This window comes from Ixodes scapularis, unplaced genomic scaffold, assembly GCF_016920785.2.
Source record: "Ixodes scapularis isolate PalLabHiFi unplaced genomic scaffold, ASM1692078v2 PGA_scaffold3__209_contigs__length_174095766, whole genome shotgun sequence".
Taxonomy (NCBI): domain Eukaryota; kingdom Metazoa; phylum Arthropoda; class Arachnida; order Ixodida; family Ixodidae; genus Ixodes; species Ixodes scapularis.
In genome coordinates, this window is record NW_024609868.1 from 4,988,535 (window position 1) to 5,008,358 (window position 19,824).

Sequence of the window (19,824 nt, forward strand, 5' to 3'; positions counted from 1 at the left end):
AGTGCCATTTTCTGCGTTTGTGCCTACATCGCGAGATTTACTCGCTTTACAAAGCGAGGAACGTGTGCATGCTGGATATGAAGATCCCATGCTGGGCCCTTGATTTGTGAAGCATAGAATAGTGCCTATTGCTCGAACAAAATACCGTGCATAGTCTTTTATAAGCCGGAAATCGGAGACCCACCCTATATTTCACCACACACACCCGGCACCATGTTTTTCGAATCTGTTAACGACGGAACTTGTTTCCGAACATTCTTTGGGTAGAAATACACACCTTTCAATGCCATTCCTTTTCAGTTTTATGATTAAAAGTTTGATAGGGGTCACTTGTCTTTTCGTGGTACAGAAAGAGGATTGCGTGCCATAGGTCGTACGCACCTAGAGTCAAGGAATAGTAGAGGTTTAGTAGACCGTACACAGCGGGCGCGTGCTCACTCCATGCTTCAAAGTTGGAGCACGAGCTCCTGCTAGCGAAGCTCTACAGTACGGTCTACTAAATGTCTTTTATAGGTCATGAATTTGCCAATTATATTGATGCACCTTCAGTTGCATGGAGACGATGCTTCTCAATATCTGTAATATAAAAAAAACAATTTTTTTAAAGATTTTTTGTTAGCGGGCGTGTTTTATACTAGGTGACTAATTTATATGCAAATAAAATAATGAATTATCGATGAACTTTATATTAGGTGGCAGAGTCTGGATAATTTGGACATAACATTAATCTCTTCATCCCACAACATAAACCTTGACAAAAAAAAAAAAAAAAACGACCAAGGTATTAAATGCTGCAACTAATTATATTTTTTAAACAAAGTATATCCATGCTTATATTAACATGTTTATTTTTTGGGCAAAATGGGACTGCCTTAGTCTTGCTCACATTTTCAAAGCATTGTTTTTGCTCCATACATACCGTAAAATACCGGGCAAGTGCCTTCTCAAACTTTGGAGATAATTGCAAAAAAATGGGGGATGGGCGCTTTTCCGGTCATCAATTTTACATATCAATGTATTGTGCATATTTTCTCAGATTTTACAGATTTGGGAATGGGCGCTTAATGTGCAATGGGTGGATGCGCGGTATTCTTTGGTATAGTTTAAATTTTTCATTTGCATATTCCATAAGCCAGTCCAAACTACATTGGTGTCGTCGGCATATAGTAGGATCAAATTTGTTACTTGATTTATGTTTACAATATCGTTCACATAGATGTTGCATAAAGCGGGACCCGGAATACTGGACGGTCCAAACCAGACTGCAAAACGTTGCATGGAATAATCCAGGAGAGAAGTGACGTCAACAGTGACGTTTTCCTGCTCCCGAAAGCCGGGCTGAAAGTTTAAAAATATTGACCTCTGCTTGAGGAGCCTGAATTTTTGCAATAGCCAACCAGGGGAACGCAGTTGATCCTTCTTTGCAAACCTTGCGGGGAAGGGGGGGGGGGGGGGGGGGGGGGGGTGCATGCAGGCTTCTAGATTTTTCGCTTAAAAGAAGAAAAACATTTTTTTTTAAACAGTGGTTGGGACACGTGTGTCAAAACATTAATTTTTGGAAAAAAAAAAAATTTGTTACAGCAATATTGACGGCGGGAGATTTATTTTAAATTGTGCGCGCAAAGTCCATGACAATACGGAATGGTCATACACTCTCCCCCTCATGGGAAGTAAGCGCCGAAGGAACACGGACCAAGTGTAGAATAATGACACAGGGCGCACTCTCAACTGAATTTATTTTTCATAACAAATTCAGTTGAGAGTGTGCCCTGCGTCGTTGTTATTCTACTCTGGGTCCGTGTTCCTTTGGCACTTATTTCCCATGATGTACACCAACTGGCTCATCTGAGCATTTTATTGCTCTCCACCTCAACGTGATTGATGATTAAGCCGATCCACCTCTCCTCTGCGTGCCCGAAATGCCGAGAGATTAAACAAGTGGAAAGGAGGTGGCTACCGACTAAATCGCCTCTCGCGCCATCAATATTGCGCCAATTTTTTTTTTTTTTTTTTTCGCGTAAAATTAATTTTTTGACGCGTGTCGCAACCGGACTGTTTAATAATGAAGCAGTTGATTTTGTTGTATTCTCGAAGCCACTCAAAACTCCCACAGAGAAAGCCTTTTCTTGGGGAGGAGGAAGCGAGGAAGCAGACCACAGTTAAGTGAAGCAGACTAAACGCTGAAGAGAGGAGGTGGTTTCCTTTTTTCTCCAGCATTCCGTCTGCTTCCTCCTCCTCCAACCTTCCTCTCCCTCGAAAACTTTTCTTAAAGGACACATGCAAAGGAATTTTTTTTTTTTTTTTTTAACAGGCTAGATGGATAAAGAATATTATAAAACGAATTTACTGCGAAGAAAAAAAAATATTAGAGCTATATTTACGGCGCAAAACAAATTTGTAGTTGGCGCCCGCGGAGCTGCCGCTGGTCACGTGGTAGGCCCGCGCGCCGCCGCGCTGCGTCGCCGGCGCCGCAGTCACGCCGCCGCCGCACGCTGAGCGTTTGGCGACGCCGCTTCAACTAGGGATGCCGCGAATCACGTTTGAATTCGAAAGGTTTCAATATTTTCTAACCGAACTGATGTTCGAATTCTAAAGGTTTCGATATTTTCGACCGTACGGAGGTTCGAATTCGCACAATTCGCAACTTTCCAAAATCGTGGGGTTTCGAATTCGAAAAGTTCGAAGCTTTCACGGTTCCTAAAAGTTCGGGTTCGATTATTTCGAATATTTGTTTACTTGAGGTTCGATAAATTCAAAGATTTCGAATTTCTCTCTACATAAAGTTCGAAGGTTTCGATTCTTAAGGCTAAATTCAAAAAAAAAAAAAAAAGAAACTTCGAAGGTTTCCAATTTCTATGAAGTCCAAGTGCGCAAAGTTCGAAGTCCGGTTTTCATGTTCCGCCACAGATTCAGTTTCAAATAACGTTTTCACGCCTCACTGGTATTCACGAAATCAGGTTAAGAAAGGTTCGGGTGTGATGATGATGGTGTGAAGTTGGTCAGGCAATTAAATGAGACGACGATTGTCCCGGATGTGCTGGAATATTTGGTGAGATTTATGGAGAAAAAGGTGTACACCCGCCGGCAATATGAACGTGAACACCTTACCTGGTTTCTTGCCTGTTTTACCCGGCTCCCTAAAGCTATATTACCTCTCAACGTCTGAAACGGTGCGTGGCCAACGTCTGAAATGGTGCGTGGCTAAACTTTGCGTTGTAGCCCTCTTCTAGAACAGAGCTTGTTCCAAAACTTGCAGAAACGTCAAAAACCAAGAAGAGGGCTGTTCACCTCATATCGCTCACGGGTGTACATGTGCACCACATCAACGGGTGTACACATACCCCCATATTTGGGGTGTACATGTATTCCCACAAAGAGTAGTATATGTGACAAGTACTTACACCCCCTATGGGTGTACACCATGACTCCCTTTTTTAGTGTGTAAAGGTCCCTAGATGTGCATTACACACGAGGCTTTAGCGACATCCACCAGATGCCCTTTGCTAATCGTTTAATTTGTTTTAAAATTTATAATTTCATGTCTTTATTTATTTATTTATTATCATTATTCCGTGCCTCAGAACGACTGAAGTCAGTCTTGGTATGGAATTAGGAATACATTGGTGCGTCCGATGTGATAGTGCTCCCTTGAACACGTATACCAAGAAATAAGAGCCGAAATTTCGTTGTAGTAGCGCTTTTATTAAGCGCACGCTCTGTGGTCACGGTATTATCCAGGCGCGCGCTTAAAAGCATGCTTCATAGCCTCCGGTAGTGCGGTACACGGAACCACGTGTGGAACACGGTAAAGGGTTGCTGAAAGCCCCTATTCGTTCGACGGGATCGTGCGAAGAAGAAGACGGCTGCAATACGGGCCCCAGAAGAAGCGGCAGGTCAATTACCGGCGCCATGACTTCGTCGCCGACTTCGAGCGAGCCCCGGCGGAAAAGCTCGGTCAGCCCGGTCATCAGCAGCTACGTCCTCGCCCCGGAGGTGGGTCTTCGAAGCAAGCGAGACTGCTCGGGCTGTGGGGTCCTCACCGCGGTCGAGTTTAGAGCACACAAACTGAGCCCTCCCAAAAGTGAGAGGTTTCATTATCAGATGGAGTCGTTTGGAAGAGGGATCAAAATAAGCCGCGTATCCGCCATTTTGTTGTTCGATGCCAAAGTGCACGATGAGACAAGCTTCTGTGCACTACGCATTTGAGGGAACCATGTGAATCTTTTAGAATGCTCGCCTTCGGTAAAGCCGAGAAAGCTCATAACTACAAAACGATTGAAAAGGCGGACGTCCAACCAAACTCATTAGAGACCTAACGTTTCGAGCTCGACCTCTTCTTCAGGGGTGGCCGAGCTGTGGCAATGGCCACCAAGAAGCCGTATTTTTTTAATGTTTTTAAGTGCCCTGGTGCATGCGCTGACCTTGGACTGGTTTAGAGCGCACGTATGTAAAGTTCGCAACAGGATGGCGCCACAGCCCCACTGGCTGTGGAAACTGGCTAGGAAACACAAACAGTTAGGGCGCAAACAAGCCGGTGAAGGTTTAACATTTTAGACAAAACCCCGAGACTGGGGAGAAGGAAGGACAACACAACACGAAGTCTAAAACAGGAAACACTTTCTACAAGCGCCGACAGATGGCGGCGGGGTGGATATTTCGAGAGGCTTGGCGATAGGACGCATAGCAACGGAGGCTGCACTGGATTGGCTGGTTATAGGGAGCGACGCCGTGACGTAACACCTAGCAACCGAAGACCGCCGGCGACGTCCCCTTTGACAATGGGGACGCCTTTTTTGCATGTCGTCAGGGCGCAGTCACGTGACCGCCTAAATACCTCCTCTCCCCCCCCCCTCCCCCCCCCCCCCCCCCCACAATTCTTCTCAGTTCCTGCTCTTATTTTCACCGCTTTCTTTTCTCTCACTCCGTGGCATTCCTCTCCACGTTTTTTTTTTTTTTTTTTTTTTTCAGAGTACAGCTCTTAGGCGCTTGTTTCCGAGTTTGGCGGCAGCGTCTGCGCTAAATTGAGCTGGAAATTTGACGTCACGTGACCTCACCGCCAATTCAATGGGAAAAATGACGTCACATGACTTGTTGTCACGTCACCTATGAACAAATTCAGTTACGGAGGAAGAGCGTGCGGAGGAGGAGGGAGGAGGTGCATACCCTCCCCTCCTACTCATGCGCTGCGCTCTAATTTTGTAAAAGTCTTTAACTTGTTGTTTTGCTTGTTTGTTTCTTGCCCTTCTCTTTTTTTTTTTTTCGCTACAAGCTGGACTTTGGGCAGCGCGCTGAAATGAATGTGTCGTGTGCGTGCCAACATCCAGTTGCCGGCGAAGCAGTAATCTTCCTTTGTTTTCGGAGAACGGATGGGACCGAAGAATTACGTCTCGGTGAGTGGTGCGACTGCAGTAAACAGCAAGTTAATGAGTGCAGTCCTCTTCAAATTAATTTTTCTACTTGAGCTTTCACTTCTGCCTTTGACATATTTTGTGCAGTACCGTGCAGTAGACTAGCGATAATTTTTTTTCGTCCGCGGCGTTCGCGTTAGAGTCAATACGAGAGAGATACGTACAGAGCGCGGCACTGTTAGCGCGAGCAAGCGATCGCCGGTTTTTGCAGTTTTTCTCCATCCAAGTTGTTATTGCTACGGAAAGAGCTCATTTAGCTTTATAATGTGAGCAATAAAATTTCGTGCTCGCTAATACTATTTAGAAGTAAAATGCGAAAATGCGCCGATGTCGTGTTCGCGCTAACAGTGTCGCGATGTGTACAAAACTATATTTATTTTATCGAAGCATATTTACCACCCTAAGATCTCTGATCATGGATACTGCTGACACGTTAGTGGTATGAAGTTCTTAAAAGTAAAAGTAGTTTTCGAAATGCAGGCTGGCCCGGGTTTCCCTTCGAACTTTCTTGTCTGGGGAGCCTGGAGGACACATTCTTGAACGAGACACCCTACCAATAGTTACTCTACCTTGGAGTCGGATCGGTGGCCGAGTGGGCTAGCGCACACCAGCTCGGAGCCCGTGGAAAGAAAGCTCGCGCTGCAGGGCCCAGGCATCCTTGGTTCAATCCCCGCCCCTAGCCCGTTTCGATCTGGATGAGCATCGTACCGGCGGTTAGGTTAGGTCAGGTTAGGTTAGAGACAATGGTCACGCGTTGAGGCAAACTAAGTTGGCTGTATAAACATACACAAACCTCAATTTGTTTTGTCGTAGGGAGCCTACACAGGAACTTCAGGCCTAAGGCCGCCCGAGCCCCGCTGTGCCCCCTGCACCTCGGTTGCTATAGGTGTTACGTCACGCCGTCGCTCTCTATAACCAGCCAATCCTGTGCAACCGCCGTCCTCTTTGTGTCCCTTTTGTGATGGTGCATTTCTTTGTGTTGGTGATATCGCAAAGCCCGTCAACCGCGCCGAGGGACCTATTGCTATTTTCTGACATAGAATGAATGTGACATGACTAAAAAAAAAGTATTTGTCGGTGGTTAGTTTTAACGCCGATCGAGGATGCGGGTGTTCTTGAAGTTTGTCAGATGTCCACGTTCAAGTATTTACGCAATAACAAAATGATGGACAGAGCGCCTTGTCCACAACGCCATGCTCAACGCCATGCTCAACGCACGCACGCACGCACGCACACACGCACGCACGCACGCACGCACACGCACGCAATGTAGGTTTTCGGGTAGAAAAAACGTTAAAGGGCAACTCCGCTCAATTCCGAAAAATTTAGGCTTACATGTGATTCCGTTTCACAAAGCACTACTAAACAGCTCTACGTCCTCAGATTCGCGAAATGTGGAATATTATTTGTGTAATCTTAATTTAAACATCAGCTGATACCGAAACCGAAACTTCGGTTGTGTCAGGCAACAGTGGTCTTGTGCCGTCAGAGTCATGGCCACGTCACGTCAAACCACGTGGTCTTGTGAAGTTCGCGGGGGTGAGGGACAGGACACGCGACGCGGGCAGGTCGCTTCGCATGGCGTGGACGGTGATGGCCCGGGGGAGAGGGGAAGGGGAGAAGACGAAAGAGGTGTGGGGTAGAGCACTATATAGCTCCTTCGGAGCAGAGTAGCGCAATCTAGAACGCCGCCTCTCGGCGACTAGCGGCGAACGCCCGGAGGTTCCAACTATGGTCAGAAACGCATGGAGAACGTGAGAAAATCGTTGTTTCTTCAGTATTGTAGAGTTGTACGGAATGGAAATTATTTTTGACATAATAATGGAACATTTTAGAATAATCTGTGCTAAGTTTTGTGCCCCGCAAGGACGTGACTTTTTTTTAAAAATTGCCTGAGCGGCATCATGCAGCAGACGACACGGCGACGTCACACCATTCACGTGACCCGCTCCGGCCAACCCGAAAAGCCCATCTCCGCTGCGAGCAAAAATCGTCTGCTTCAAACGACATTGCCTTGGAAATTGCCTTCTCAAAATTTGCACACGCATCATATATTATTAAAACTTTGATAAATTGTTTAGTGCTTTACTAACTTCACGACAGACTAGTTTTGAAAAGTGTGAACTCGCCGTTCATTTTTTAATCAGCCGTGTTGTGTTGATCTCCATGTATTCTCCCATAGGGCGGGCGGGCCGCCTCCTGGAACCCTGAGTACCACGTGACTCGCGCCGAGCCGCTCTGTCGGCCATGTTGTCGGCAAAACACGGGGTTCAAAGGATTGCGCTACTCTGCTCCGTAGGGGCTATATAGTGCTCTAGTGTGGGGGAGCGGAGAAACAGACCGATAAGCGCGCAGGGCAGCGCAAACTAGCGCATCCGCGTTACGGTGATCACGTGGACGCCGTTCAGCCAACACCGGGAGGAGAAACTCATGACGTCATCGTTCAATTTTGCTGTGAGAAGTAAAAACAAACAAAACGTGAGAATGACGTAGTCATGCCTCTGACGTAGTGGCTCAACGTTGGCCGCTCCAACTCCGTCGCATTGACTGCGCAGACGATTGCGCCTCACGCCCCACGCTGGAGTTGGCAGATTTCAACGACTTGGCTTGTTTGAAAGTTTGCTGGCCAGTTTACTAAATATATAGACGGAATTAGATCGTAATATTTGACATGGGGTCTTCCTGTATGATACTCAAGAGGGCTACATAGTTTTCTAAATATCAAAAATGAAGCAAAGTTGCCCTTTAAGTCGTTTGTGTTTTTTTGTGTGTGTGTCAATGGGCTTAGGCTTTCCAGTGTGTTTGGCGGTCGGGTAGCGAAGGGTCAAAGATAAGAGAGGTGCATGACGCAGAGTCCGTTGTCCTTGTATTTAGTCAAAAGTTACATTGGTGGAAAGTGGCATTCTTTGGGGTTCTCACCCTCTCCCCCTTTTTTTTTCGGAAAATAAAAATTTCAGCTGTGCTAGAGACTTTTTAGTGTTGTGTCGTTTACCCGCAGTCTCGGTTTTTTTTCAACCATGTTCTAGTTTCGTAACTTTCGTTCTGACCAAGGTAGTATAAGCTGTTGCTTTACGGGGGATGTAGCTTAACTGAGGTTACGGCGAAGAAATCCGAGAGTGCGGTTAGCATCGGCGATGACAGTTGTTATATGAGTGGTCCATGACAGGTCAGATGTCAGATGAATTCCTAGATATTTATACGATGAACAAGCGGTTACGGGGATGCCAGAAAGGTGGTAAGAGGAGGATAGAACATGTGAACTGCGGGGAAAAGATAGCGATTTACATTTATTATAGTTTAAAGCCATTTGCGATTTTGAATTATAAGTTGGAGATCGTTTGATAAGTTGGAGATCGTGTGACAGGGTATTACAAAAGAAAATTTACACGGTCTTTTATATCGCATTAATAAACTAGGCATCGCCAAACGCTCATTCTTCGCCCAAAGGTAGAGCTAGAGGTCACAATCAGATGCCAAAGTTTCAGCCCGATCCGATAACTTAATCAAAAGTTATAAGTGATTTTCTAAAAATTTCAATGGGAAAATGGCGGCTGACGGAGTTTTCAGACACATGGGGCTCTATGGCACCAGAAACAGAAAACGGGCAAAAATGGGCTCCATTTTCCCACTGAAACTTTCAGAAAATCACTTATAACTTTTGATTAAGTTATCGGATCGGGCTGAAACTTTGGCATCTGGTTGTGACCTCTAGCTCTACTTTTGGGCGGAGAATGAGCGTTCGGCGATGCCTAGTTTATTTTTGGGGTAAAAAAGACCGTGTAAATTTTCATTCGTGACACCCTGTATATATAATTTTTTTTTTTCCCCGCGCGCGAGCGCCTTTTTATTTTTGGCGCTTTTCTCTCCCGCTCGCTCACCTCCTCGCTTCTTTTGATTTGTGACGTCAGTAATCATGAAATTTAGAAGCTTTGTAGGCAACATTTCTATAACATTTAATAACGGCAATCGTAAAAGATATGTTTTACGATTGCGTATGTTTTTAACGCTTTTACGAACGCACTACGGCCCTTATTTTTGAAACGTCAAAAATCGCAGTCCATGTTGCCTTCTTGATTTTTATCCTCCCTCGGAAAACATGGCGGCACTCGACGCATGTAGCAGGGGATGATCGGTGGGTCGGGGAATCGGACGAAGTGGTCTTTTTGAGGTGCCCGACGAGTTCTCAGACTTCGAAAAGGAAACCGTCAAACGGTCAAAACAACTGGGTTTGGCGTCTGCGTATCGTAGCTTTGGTTGTGACTCCGCCGGGGGAGCCTTTTAGCAGAACCGGCGAGACGTCAAGCGTCGTCTGCTCGCAGCGATAGGCGGCACGGCACGCACGGAGGAAACCGCAGAAACCGGTTGTTCCTAGGGGTGTCGCGAACCGGCCGCGGTTCGAGTTCGACCAGGTTCGACTTTTTCGAACTTTTAGTGAAAAGTTCGGCGAACCTTGTATTGAGGTTCGACTCGTGTGCGCATGCGCGACAGGCAGGCCAGTTGGCTTCGGATTGGATGGTGATGGCTAAGGGATGAATCAGTGGCAGCGCTGATTGGCTCTTTCAGTTAATTCAGTACAAAAAAGATTAAGTTATTAACGTCTTCAGTGATAAGAATTGATTTCTTTTCATTGCAACTGTTCATAAAATAAAATAACCCATTGCATAGAAAAAAAATTCTCCAAACCTAGACATGCTTGCTTCAAGGTCTGGCCACCCTGTCCACAAAGTCGAACCGGTCGAATCTGGCGAAAAGTTCGAAGGTTTCGAACCCCGAGAGTTCGACCTAAAAATCTGGTTCGACAAAAGTTCGCGACACCCCTAGTTGTGCCTTTCTCTCTCACTCCTCACCTCCTCGCTTCGGGTCGCGGTGGCGACGGCGGTTCGGAGCGGAGGCGTCTCCGACTCGCAGGACAGCTCAATACTTGACGTCACTGCACTGGCGCGGATCGCGCGGGAACTTCAAATTCGGCGTTTTGAATTTCTCTTTAACTTCACAAATAGTGAATTTCCAAGTTTCGAATTTTGAGGGTAATGTCCAGGCATCGTTTTCAATCGTTTCTAATAAAACACACAGAAAATATTTTGACGTGTCAGTGCTTCTTATGCTTCGAATTGAAGAGTGGAACGCAATAGCGTTATCGTGCACTGTTCGCAAAGTCTTCACATTAAACCCGCGCTCGTGTCCGAAGCGTGTGGGCGTGGTCTAGTCGGTAGCGTCACGTGTCACGTGAAACACGAGACGTCACGTGTTTTAATTTAAAAAAAATTTCCGCCAAATTTTGCGGGAAAATATTCCGCTAAATTTGGCGGGAAAATGTTCGGCTACATTTCGCAGGAAAGTGTTCCGTCAAATTTGGCGGGAAAAATTTCTACTAAATTTGTCTGGAAGTTTTAGCTAAATCTGTCGGGAAAATGTTTTGGACATATATACAGCGGGTCGATAGGGTCATGAAGTGACAGCCACGCGTGACGTCACACGTAGCTGCGCGCGTTGCGTTATGGGATTTTTGGTCCCGCCGACGCCGGATTTTTTATGACACGAGCTCCTGAACGCACTCGCTTTAAAAATTAAAAAAAAAAGACGCGATAAGAATTATGCAGTAATATAGTACGCACAAAGTTCTTCAATACTTCATTCTTCCAGAACAAAACACACAGCAGGTAGTTATTTCAGGTGAAATAATTTGTGTGAACGACGATAAATATGAAGACGGACCGTTCCCTTTCTTAGTCCTCGTTTTTACGCGCTGTTACACCTACATGCATGTTTAACTTCCATCAAATAGCCCATCTCGCTACTTTGCCGGTCGTTGCAGACTCCGGCGGCAGAACTGCGTAAAGAGAGTGGTCCGACGACGCGGTACATCGGGACCGGGTCGGGCAGCCCGCTGGTACACCACTACCGCCTGGCGTCGAGCGACAACCCGCTCCGCATGCGCCGGTCCGCCTCTGTCAGGGCAAACTCGAACCCCCGACCCGTGCTACTCGATAGCTCGGTCTCGAGCCGCGACGCCGAGGTGCCGACCGTGGCGTCGCAGGACGCATCGGGCCACAGGCGGCTCGAGTACCGGCTCTTCCTGCTGGCCATGAGCTCAGTGACCCTAATGGTGGCGCTGCTGCAACCTCTGCTCCTGTACCGCTCCCTCGTGCCGTGCACGGAGCCCAGGTGCTTTAGCGTCGCACTGCCCGTTCGGGAGGCTCTTCAGGCGTCGGTGTCCCCCTGCGCGGACTTCTTTCGGTACTCCTGCTCCGGCATCGACTCGGGCTTCTCGGAGAAGGTGAGGCACTCGCTGAGGCTGTCCACCCTCAGCCTGATCTCCGAACTGCCCGCGAGTCCGGGGCAGAGCGCCGTCCGGAAGGCCGGCATCCTGCTTCGGAGTTGCTTGAGGCTCGTCAATCAGAAGCCCGAAGACATCGACGGGATCAGGCACGTGCTTAAGATCGGCGGCCTCAGGTTCCCCGCGCTGCCCCAGACGAGCACGTCTTCCGTCCTGCGGGGCGTGGTGGACCTGAATCTGCACCTGGGCATCGCCGTCCTCTTCCGATTAACGGTGGGCCGGGACCTAAAGCACAGAGGACACCACATGCTCTACCTGGCCAGAAACGACGACCTCGCGGGCTTCGTGCGCTACCTGGGCCGGCTGGAGGCGAGCCAGTCCTTGGACGACTACGTGAGGCGCTGCGCCGAAGTGATCGGCGAGCGCGGGATGTCATACGCCCGGCTCATCGACGCCGTGCGCCAGACGAACCGCCGGTTCGTGCTGACCCTGGACGACGTGGTCGATGGCGGACCCGTCTTCTACGCTCCTCCCACCCAGGTGGGCGCCTTTTGGACGGGCATCTTCAAGGGGCTGCAGAGCGAGTTCCGCAACCTGCCAAATGTGTCGAAGGAGCTGTTCGTGCTGCACAGCAACTACTTCAATGCGCTCGACGAGATCTTCTTGCAGCAGCTCGAGCCGAGGCTGCTCTCCGCCTACGTGGGCCTCTACGTGGTCTGGTATCTAAGCCGCCTGGGCTCGCACTCGCTGGCCTACCACATCAGCGTCCAGGGCTACACCTCCGGCCTGAAGGACGTGTGGACACGCTGCTTCTCGGACGTCTACAGGTGAATCATTAAATCAATTAAAGCCGCATTTTTTTTAAATTTTAGGTAACCATGCCGCTACCGTTGAAAAGCAGTTGGAGAGGAGGGGAAGGAGAAGCTCCCCGCTTGCACGGACTCTCTGTTATGCGCACCAGCAGACGCCGCTTTTGTCCCCTCGCAGATTTAACCAGCCACTCAAAAATTTTACAAATGCGGCTTCTCTATCTCTCCCGCCGATGGCTTGCACAGCACTGCACGCAACTACCGATTTTATTGCGAACGAGGCTTTGAATTCATAAATTAATATGATGCAATTACCCACCCGGGCCCAGAGGCGGCCATGTTTAGAAATATCCATTGGCCTCTCGCCTTCTTCTTCTAAATTCTTGCAAAAAAAACAAAAAAAAACAAAACAAAAAAAAAACAAAAAAAAAAAACGACGGACAAGAGTATGATTGGTGAACGGTCGCAAAAAGAACAACATCGAGGAAGCGTAGTTTGAGCGTGCAGCGCAGGCGGTCAGCTTTGCATACCAAGGCTGCTGCATGTTATTCAATTTTCTCATTACCAGAATCCTAAAAATCGTAAAAAAAAATTTTAGTTTTTGTATAATATAGTACTATGCAAATATTTCCCAGAAAAATAATTAATCTTCATAAGTTTCGTGTCATCACTCATTTAAAGAGACGCAAACACCATGCAATGAGTCACAACCTTGCTTTTGAGCATCGATAGTACAGGAGCAATAAAAATGTATAAAACGGCTCGATGTCAATGTGGTTTGACGGGCAAACGTATGCTGGGCTGCCTTTCAATTGCAGTTCACAATCCCACGCCACAGCATTTGTTACTCGAACAAATCGGAACTTTTTCCGCGTACCGATTTTGGAAAGAGGTCCGTCTGATCGGTGCAGGAAGTGGACTTGGTTGCTTATCTGTAGCTACTTCTTGGTTTCTTCGGGGCCCTGAAGGTCGGCCGCCACTCTCCGAGAGGTTCCCAGTAGAATTATTTGATCAATCATTAAGACTTGTATGTAAAAGCACCCGACCCCCTTAACGGAGTACTGAATCGAAACTTAAAATATATAGCAAACGTCAAGATATAAGTCAAATGGGATCAGAAAAACCTGTAATTGATAATCGCATGTCTGTATGTTAAGCGTAATGACTATATTTTTCGTTTTAAATGTCTGGATTTTGGCGAGCGCTTCAAAATCAGCCGTCGAAGAGCGCGATGCATCACGGGAGGTCCGGCAGATCCGTCGCGGTCTTGACGCCACCATGCCTCGGAGGGACAAGCGTACCGTAGTTACATCGAACCTTCACAGACATACACGAGGCAGTTTTTGGTTATCGTTTTATTCAGTTTAAAATACGTTTTCTTGCGTTCTCCTACGAAATACTGGTGTTGGCAAAATCTTACTTTAACCCGCTTCATGCTTAAGCAAAGAGATGGGCTTCAGAATTTGGAATACAAAGTACACGCGTAGAACACTAAGCTTCAATTTGATCGGGTTCCGGACGAGTGTTTCCGAGTCTTGAGCCGTTGCGGATTCTGCCAGGCTCATGCCCCTAGCCATCGAGCGCCTGTACCTGGAGGGACACCTGAAGGCCGACGACGTGCACGAGATGGAGGACATGCTGCGAAGGATCACACACGCTACGGGCGTCTTCCTGGCCTCGCTGGACCGGAACACGGGCCGTCTGCAGACCAGGCTGGCTTCCCTGGGTCTCTTCGCGTTCGGAGCACAATCCACCAGGGCGCTGGGAGACGTGGACCGGTGAGTGACTCGGTCCTCCTATCGATGTTCGAAAGCGCTTCTTCGAGGCACGACGCGGAACCTGCATGCTTTGTATCCCGAATCTTCAAGCAACAACAAAAATACGTGGGCCCAGCGGCGTAGACTTTCCTCCATTTTCCCGAGGGGGGGGGGGGGGGGGGGGGGGGGGGCTGCGCTTTAACTTCTTGCCACAACTGGGGATTGAAGCTAACGAAAGCCACGCTGGTATTCAATTTCCCATGTATTTTGTCAATAAAGGCAAAGTGGGCGTTATTTTGTTTACATGCCACTACTAGAAGCTCGATATATATGGCACGTAAACAGCGTCTACGTAAGGATCATGGTCCGGGCCCGGGGGGGGGGGGGGGGGGGGGGGCCGGACCATGATCCTGGCAATCCTCGATCCTGGCAATTGGTTGTCTAAGTGCCGGCCAAGAAGACAAGCGGACGCAAGGGTTGCTGTCCAGTTAGTGTCCGTCAAGTGGCCGACTGCGGAGGTGGATGAATGAAAACACGTTTATTAAATTATGGAAAAGATGTAATTAGAGTTGTGAGGTGACGGGGCGGAATTGGGGAATGTCGGAGATGCGTTCCGCGAGGCGATATGGGGAGGACGTGCCAGCGAACGCCGGTCCTCTTCCTCACTAGGCTGTACGACCACGTGCCGGACCAAAGGGACGAGGCGTTCCTAGACGGCTTCCTGAACGCGTCGCGGTCGACGGCCCAGCACGCCCGGCACCTGCTCCGGATCCCGGCGGAGGCCCAGGGCGGACCGTTCCTGCCCCCGTTCCTCGCCGAGCTGCCCCACATGGCCGGGGTGCACCACCTGATCCCGCTAGGGCCGGACGCCGTCACGCCGCCGGCCTTCACCTTCGACCAATCGCCGACGCTCAACTACGCCGGGCTCGGAGGCAGGATCGGAGCCCAGGTGAGGCCAGGAGGGCCGCCTGCCCTCCTGGCCGCAAGAGCCAGAAGCGCTCCCCCGGCTTCCACGGCCACTTCGCCGGCCTAGAGTGCGAAGCATATACACGGCTTGCAAGTGACGTAACAGTATCACCTTAGCATGACGTCATCCCATCGTGCTAAAGAATACGAATGCTATCAAAGCGGCAGGAACTCTGGAGCACTCGTGTAGACTCAAACCGACAGCCGACGTTTCCAGATAGCGAAACTTAATTCGGCCTAGGGCTACCAGGAGGTGCCTTTTAAGACTGTTGTGAGCCACAGGCTAGTTCTATCAACTACCCTCGACTGGTTGCTCTCGGTCATACTAATCCCAGCTGAAACAAGCGAGATACTGAGCACACGAGCAATGCACGAAGAAAGGCGCGAATGGTCTTTGCCTATAGCTGCTTCGGCGCAGAAGCTCTTTCATGCGTGTAAGTGCGTGTGTTTCGTTACTGGTAAGCATCTTTGGAGTCTTAAAGGTGGGGATAGGGTGGGGAATTCCGCTGGTAGATTCGGATCAGTCACCAAAGACCGCGAGGGACCAGAACTTCATCTTCTTTTTCTGACACAGTTTTATTAATCAAGGATTTTTTTTTATTTCATAGAGTTTCGCGTGAAAATAGCTCTTCAGCGGGTCACATGCCCTTTGTTAATTTTATTTTTTATATTTATTGTGGAACTTGCGATCCAAACCCGCAGTAAATGTTGCCATTCACGGATAAAAAGTGAGAAGCGACAAATTATTATTTTTTGATGACTCGGTGGGAGCGTCAAATAATTATAAACCCACTCCTTAGGTTCGTTAAGAGTAGCAAATATGTCAAGCTAGTTAGTGCCACTGTAATGACACGAACTTGGTGGAAGAAAATTCACGAAACGGCGTGGAACTATTCGACGAACAGCGTTAGATTATGTGTCCCTTTATTAACGGCGTTCGATGAAATGTTCAATTATCAAATGAAACGGCGTTCGATGGAGTGTCCACATATTCGATGAGATGTTCCATTATCAAATGAAACGGCGTTCGATGGAATGTCCACATATTCAATGAAATGTTCGATTAAACTGCTAGTGTTCGGTGAAAGTGCGTTCAATGTAACAGCGTTCGATGAAATGTCCCATTATTCTATGAAGCAGCGTTCGATGAAATATCTAATTATTCAATGAAACTGCGTTCGATAAAACAGCGTTCGATGAAATGTCTAATTCTTCGATAAAATGTCTAATTATTCAATGAAACTGCGTTCGATAAAATGTATAATTCTTCGATGAAGCTGCGTTCGATGAAGCAGAGTTCGATGAAACGTCTAATTATTCAATGAAACTGCGTTCGGTGAAGCAGCGTTCGATGAAATGTCTAATTATTCAATGAAACTGCGTTCGATAAAACAGCGTTCGATGAAATGTCGACTTTTTCGACGAAACTGCGTTGGGCGAAGTGTCCGTTCATTCGATGAAACAGCGTACGACGAAACGTCGGGACGCTGAAGTCTCCTTCCCAGGTGAAGCGGCTTCTGCTGAGCAAGCCCCGGCTGCTGAACGAGTCCGGCCTGTACGAGAGAGTCTGGTCGACGGGCCTGGTGAACGCCATGCGCGAGCGGATCCAGTGCCTGCGCAGCCGCTTCCTCTCGTACCGCTGGGAAAGCCAGCACGTCGGCGACGACCTCATCCGGACGGCCATTGTCACGCACATCGTGTACACGGCCTTCTCGGTGAGCCACGCGGCGTCGATCCGTCTATAATATATATACGTGGGGACCAGCGCGCGTCGCAGCCGCCAGATATATACAGTCAAATATAACGAACAGCAAGAGACGCTGGGATCAGTTCGATATAGCAAGTAGTTCGATATAGCAAAAAACACTTACAAGAAACTTCCACGATGCGTTCGTTGTAAGGCGAGAGCTTCTCTTCCTTTATCATCTCTTCACTTCCACCTTGCAACACCGGGGGGAAGGGACAGGTTAGAAGACGATTGTCTGCGCGGTTTTGGAAGCCTTTCTGGGGTAAAGTTGACATTTGGGCTAGTTAGTAGTCTAACATACTGAGGTATTTAGCGCACGAGGTAGAGAGAAGAAGGACAGGTCAGGAAAAGAGCGCTACACACAACTACGTTTACTGAAAAGAAAGGAAGAGAAAGAAAAAAAAAATCCTATGTCGTGGCTTTGCTGCTGTCGATGATGCGGCACTATTCAATTGGAATTACAATTCCCGACTACTAATGATTTGTCTTCTCCTAATCACTCCGACCAATAAGAAGCGGGATCGATGTTGTGCTCCAACGGTTAGTCTCCGAAGGGGTCGCCCTCCTCCCCATTCGTTGAACAGGATGAAGGCCAATCTGGGGCTTCGAGTGCATCGCGGAACATCACACGATCAGGAGCTTGTGCAGAGTGTAGGGAGGGTCCTGACATCGTTCACACGCAGTTGGCCCGCTTCCAGCCCACCTAGAAGACAAGGCCTGCGCATGACGTCATTGTTAGTAGACTTGCCCCAAGCGACAAGCACGCTGAAGCTCGGCGGCAGATGCATGCGTCGTGGCGTCGTGCTCGCTGTGAGACGCTGCAATCCGCGCTGTCGGCGACGCTGACGCAAGGTAGGCGGCCCACTAGTGATGACGCTTGAGGTGTCACAGGCTTTGTTTTCTAGGTGGCGTTGAGTTGGTCCGCTTCCAGTTGTGGGATTCTTAGACCTGATACTACGCCCGATTCGATCGAGCCACGCTCTTGTCGACTTCCCAAGGAAGTCACACAACACCGCAAGTGCAATCAAACAGTTTACTAACTCACATTTCGTTGCCCCAAGTCCTGTTCTCCTCCGGTGGCGGCTATCTGAACGACTCCCTCCACAAGGACTTAAATCAAGATCCTCAAAGAATACCTATGAGTTGAGACTCTCTCGACTGAAGACCTCCGATGAAACCTCCCGATAAAGACCTCATGGAAACTGTCCCTCAAAAACTCCTCACTTCAGATCCTAACTGAAGACCGTCAAATCAAGACTGTCCAAGTCCCCGCCTGCTATCTCCTTATATAGCCAGCCAGACACCTTTGTCTCCCGCCCCTCTCGCTCCCACCGAAAAAATCATGCCCACATAAGGCCGCGGGCGAGCACCACGGCACGTGTCTGGCGAAAAATCCCGGCTCGATACGAACGCGAACCTCAAAGGACGTTCGCCGGTGGGCAAGCGGGGCATGCCATCCTCGGTGCTGTTTACGTGATGGGGTTCAAAGGGTCCCGGGCTGGCGGGGAATGACGGCTTTGGCACTGGAGACGTTGGAGGAGTCAACAAGTGTTCACATCGGCAGGGAATGTAGGCTTCGGCCAGTGGTGTAGAAAGGGACGGGGTGAGGGGAGGGGGGGAGGTGGCTAGGATGTCCATGACTTGGGGTGCAAAGGGGGGGAGGGGGGGTCAAATGCCTGTGCATATTATAGGGTCGGCTGGATTTTTTTTCTTTTTTTGAAAAGGGGGAGGGGGTGATGCTGAAGTTCCATAAGCCTCCACCCTGGCTACGCCACTGGCTTTGGCACCGGGCATGTGGAGGCAAAGCCAAAGGTTCTCACACAGTCCTTCCTCCGCAGAGCGTGCTGGAGTCTCCGTCCGATTCCGGCCGGTTCCTGTCCGAGTCCCAGCGGTTCGGCATGTCTCCCGAGCAGCTGTTCTTCGTCGGCAGCTGCCTCAACTGGTGCCGCGACCTCGGGGCGTTGGACGGCGGCCGCCCCGCGGCCAGGGTCAGGGTGCGGGACAAGTGCCGCTTCTCGCTCATGGTCCTCGGAAGCTTCGCGAGGGCCTTCGGCTGCAGTCGCAAGGCCGGCGTCGAGGACTGCCTGAACGGAGGACGCCAGGACGACGGCACTGTGCTGGCGGACACAACCACGTCGCCTTTTTAGATGCGCCGTCGGGCCGCGGCCCGTCCAGACAACGTAGTCTCCTGGATCTGCGGGAGACTATCGTTTGTCCAGGAATGCTCCCTCGCCAAGTTACTCTCGCGACAGTTTTAACGAGGGATGATATAATTATTAAGTTTTTGTTCTAATTTTGTTTTGCTTTTAGACCGTTGCCACACGCTGCCTTAACGCCTGTCGGGCGAAAGCCGTGCAGTCAAGTAAATAAATAAATCGATATTTAAAGAGAAACATTCGCAGTTCTTTCTCGAACACCAAATTGGGCCCGAGAGTATGAAATTATTTCATTAAATATGTCACAGCCATGCCGAGCTAGGGCGCAAGTATTCCTGGCGCAGCTGTGCCGAGAGGCGAAATCAACTTGGCAGCTGGGCAACTCTGCGGAAACTTCTGTTTTCAAAACGCTTTCTCAAACTTTATTATCTTTTTTTTTTTTACTTCGAAGTTAAGGCAATGAGCTTATTCCAAAACTCGTGGCGCCTCATCGCGGCGTAACGCCAAGTTATGCATTGTGGGAATCAGTGGGAAGCAAAATCCATACGCGCTCCGCTCATGGCCCACAGGTTTCCAGAACGGAACGCACGCGGTGACAGTTTCTATTGAAGTACGAAACACTTTAACGTATGCTGTGGTCGAGCACTACCCGCTGTATGCGTTCCTTGTAGCGAAGCAAGTTCCACATTGTCTTGTCCCATGGG

The 19,824-nt window shown here is 48.9% G+C and overlaps 1 protein-coding gene across 6 annotated transcripts; it reads left to right on the plus strand.

Annotated features, from left to right (window-relative positions):
- Positions 1–3,714: 3,714 nt before the first annotated feature.
- Positions 3,715–19,357, plus strand: LOC8031982 (endothelin-converting enzyme homolog). 6 transcript variants are annotated; one of them, XM_040206074.3, is made up of 6 exons: positions 3,715–3,993; positions 11,224–12,512; positions 14,054–14,272; positions 14,921–15,200; positions 16,683–16,932; positions 18,803–19,357. In XM_040206074.3, the coding sequence occupies exons 1-6, from the start codon at positions 3,910–3,912 to the stop codon at positions 19,255–19,257; spliced, it is 2,577 nt and encodes an 858-aa protein (XP_040062008.2). In that variant the 5' UTR covers positions 3,715–3,909; the 3' UTR covers positions 19,258–19,357. The 6 variants fall into 6 exon arrangements, with proteins under 6 accessions (XP_040062008.2, XP_040062012.2, XP_029840904.2 ...); XM_040206078.3 differs by having other exon boundaries at positions 16,723–16,932; XM_029985044.2 differs by having other exon boundaries at positions 11,446–12,512.
- The last annotated feature ends 467 nt before the right edge of the window (positions 19,358–19,824 follow it).

Bases quoted from the DNA above. Each gene is read 5' to 3' on its own strand.
- LOC8031982 (XM_040206074.3), top strand. From the start codon at position 3,910: ATGACTTCGTCGCCGACTTCGAGCGAGCCCCGGCGGAAAAGCTCGGTC. The intron at 12,513-14,053 runs GTGAATCATTAA...GGATTCTGCCAG, and splicing joins TGCTTCTCGGACGTCTACAG to GCTCATGCCCCTAGCCATCG. The intron at 16,933-18,802 runs GTGAGCCACGCG...CTTCCTCCGCAG, and splicing joins TCGTGTACACGGCCTTCTCG to AGCGTGCTGGAGTCTCCGTC.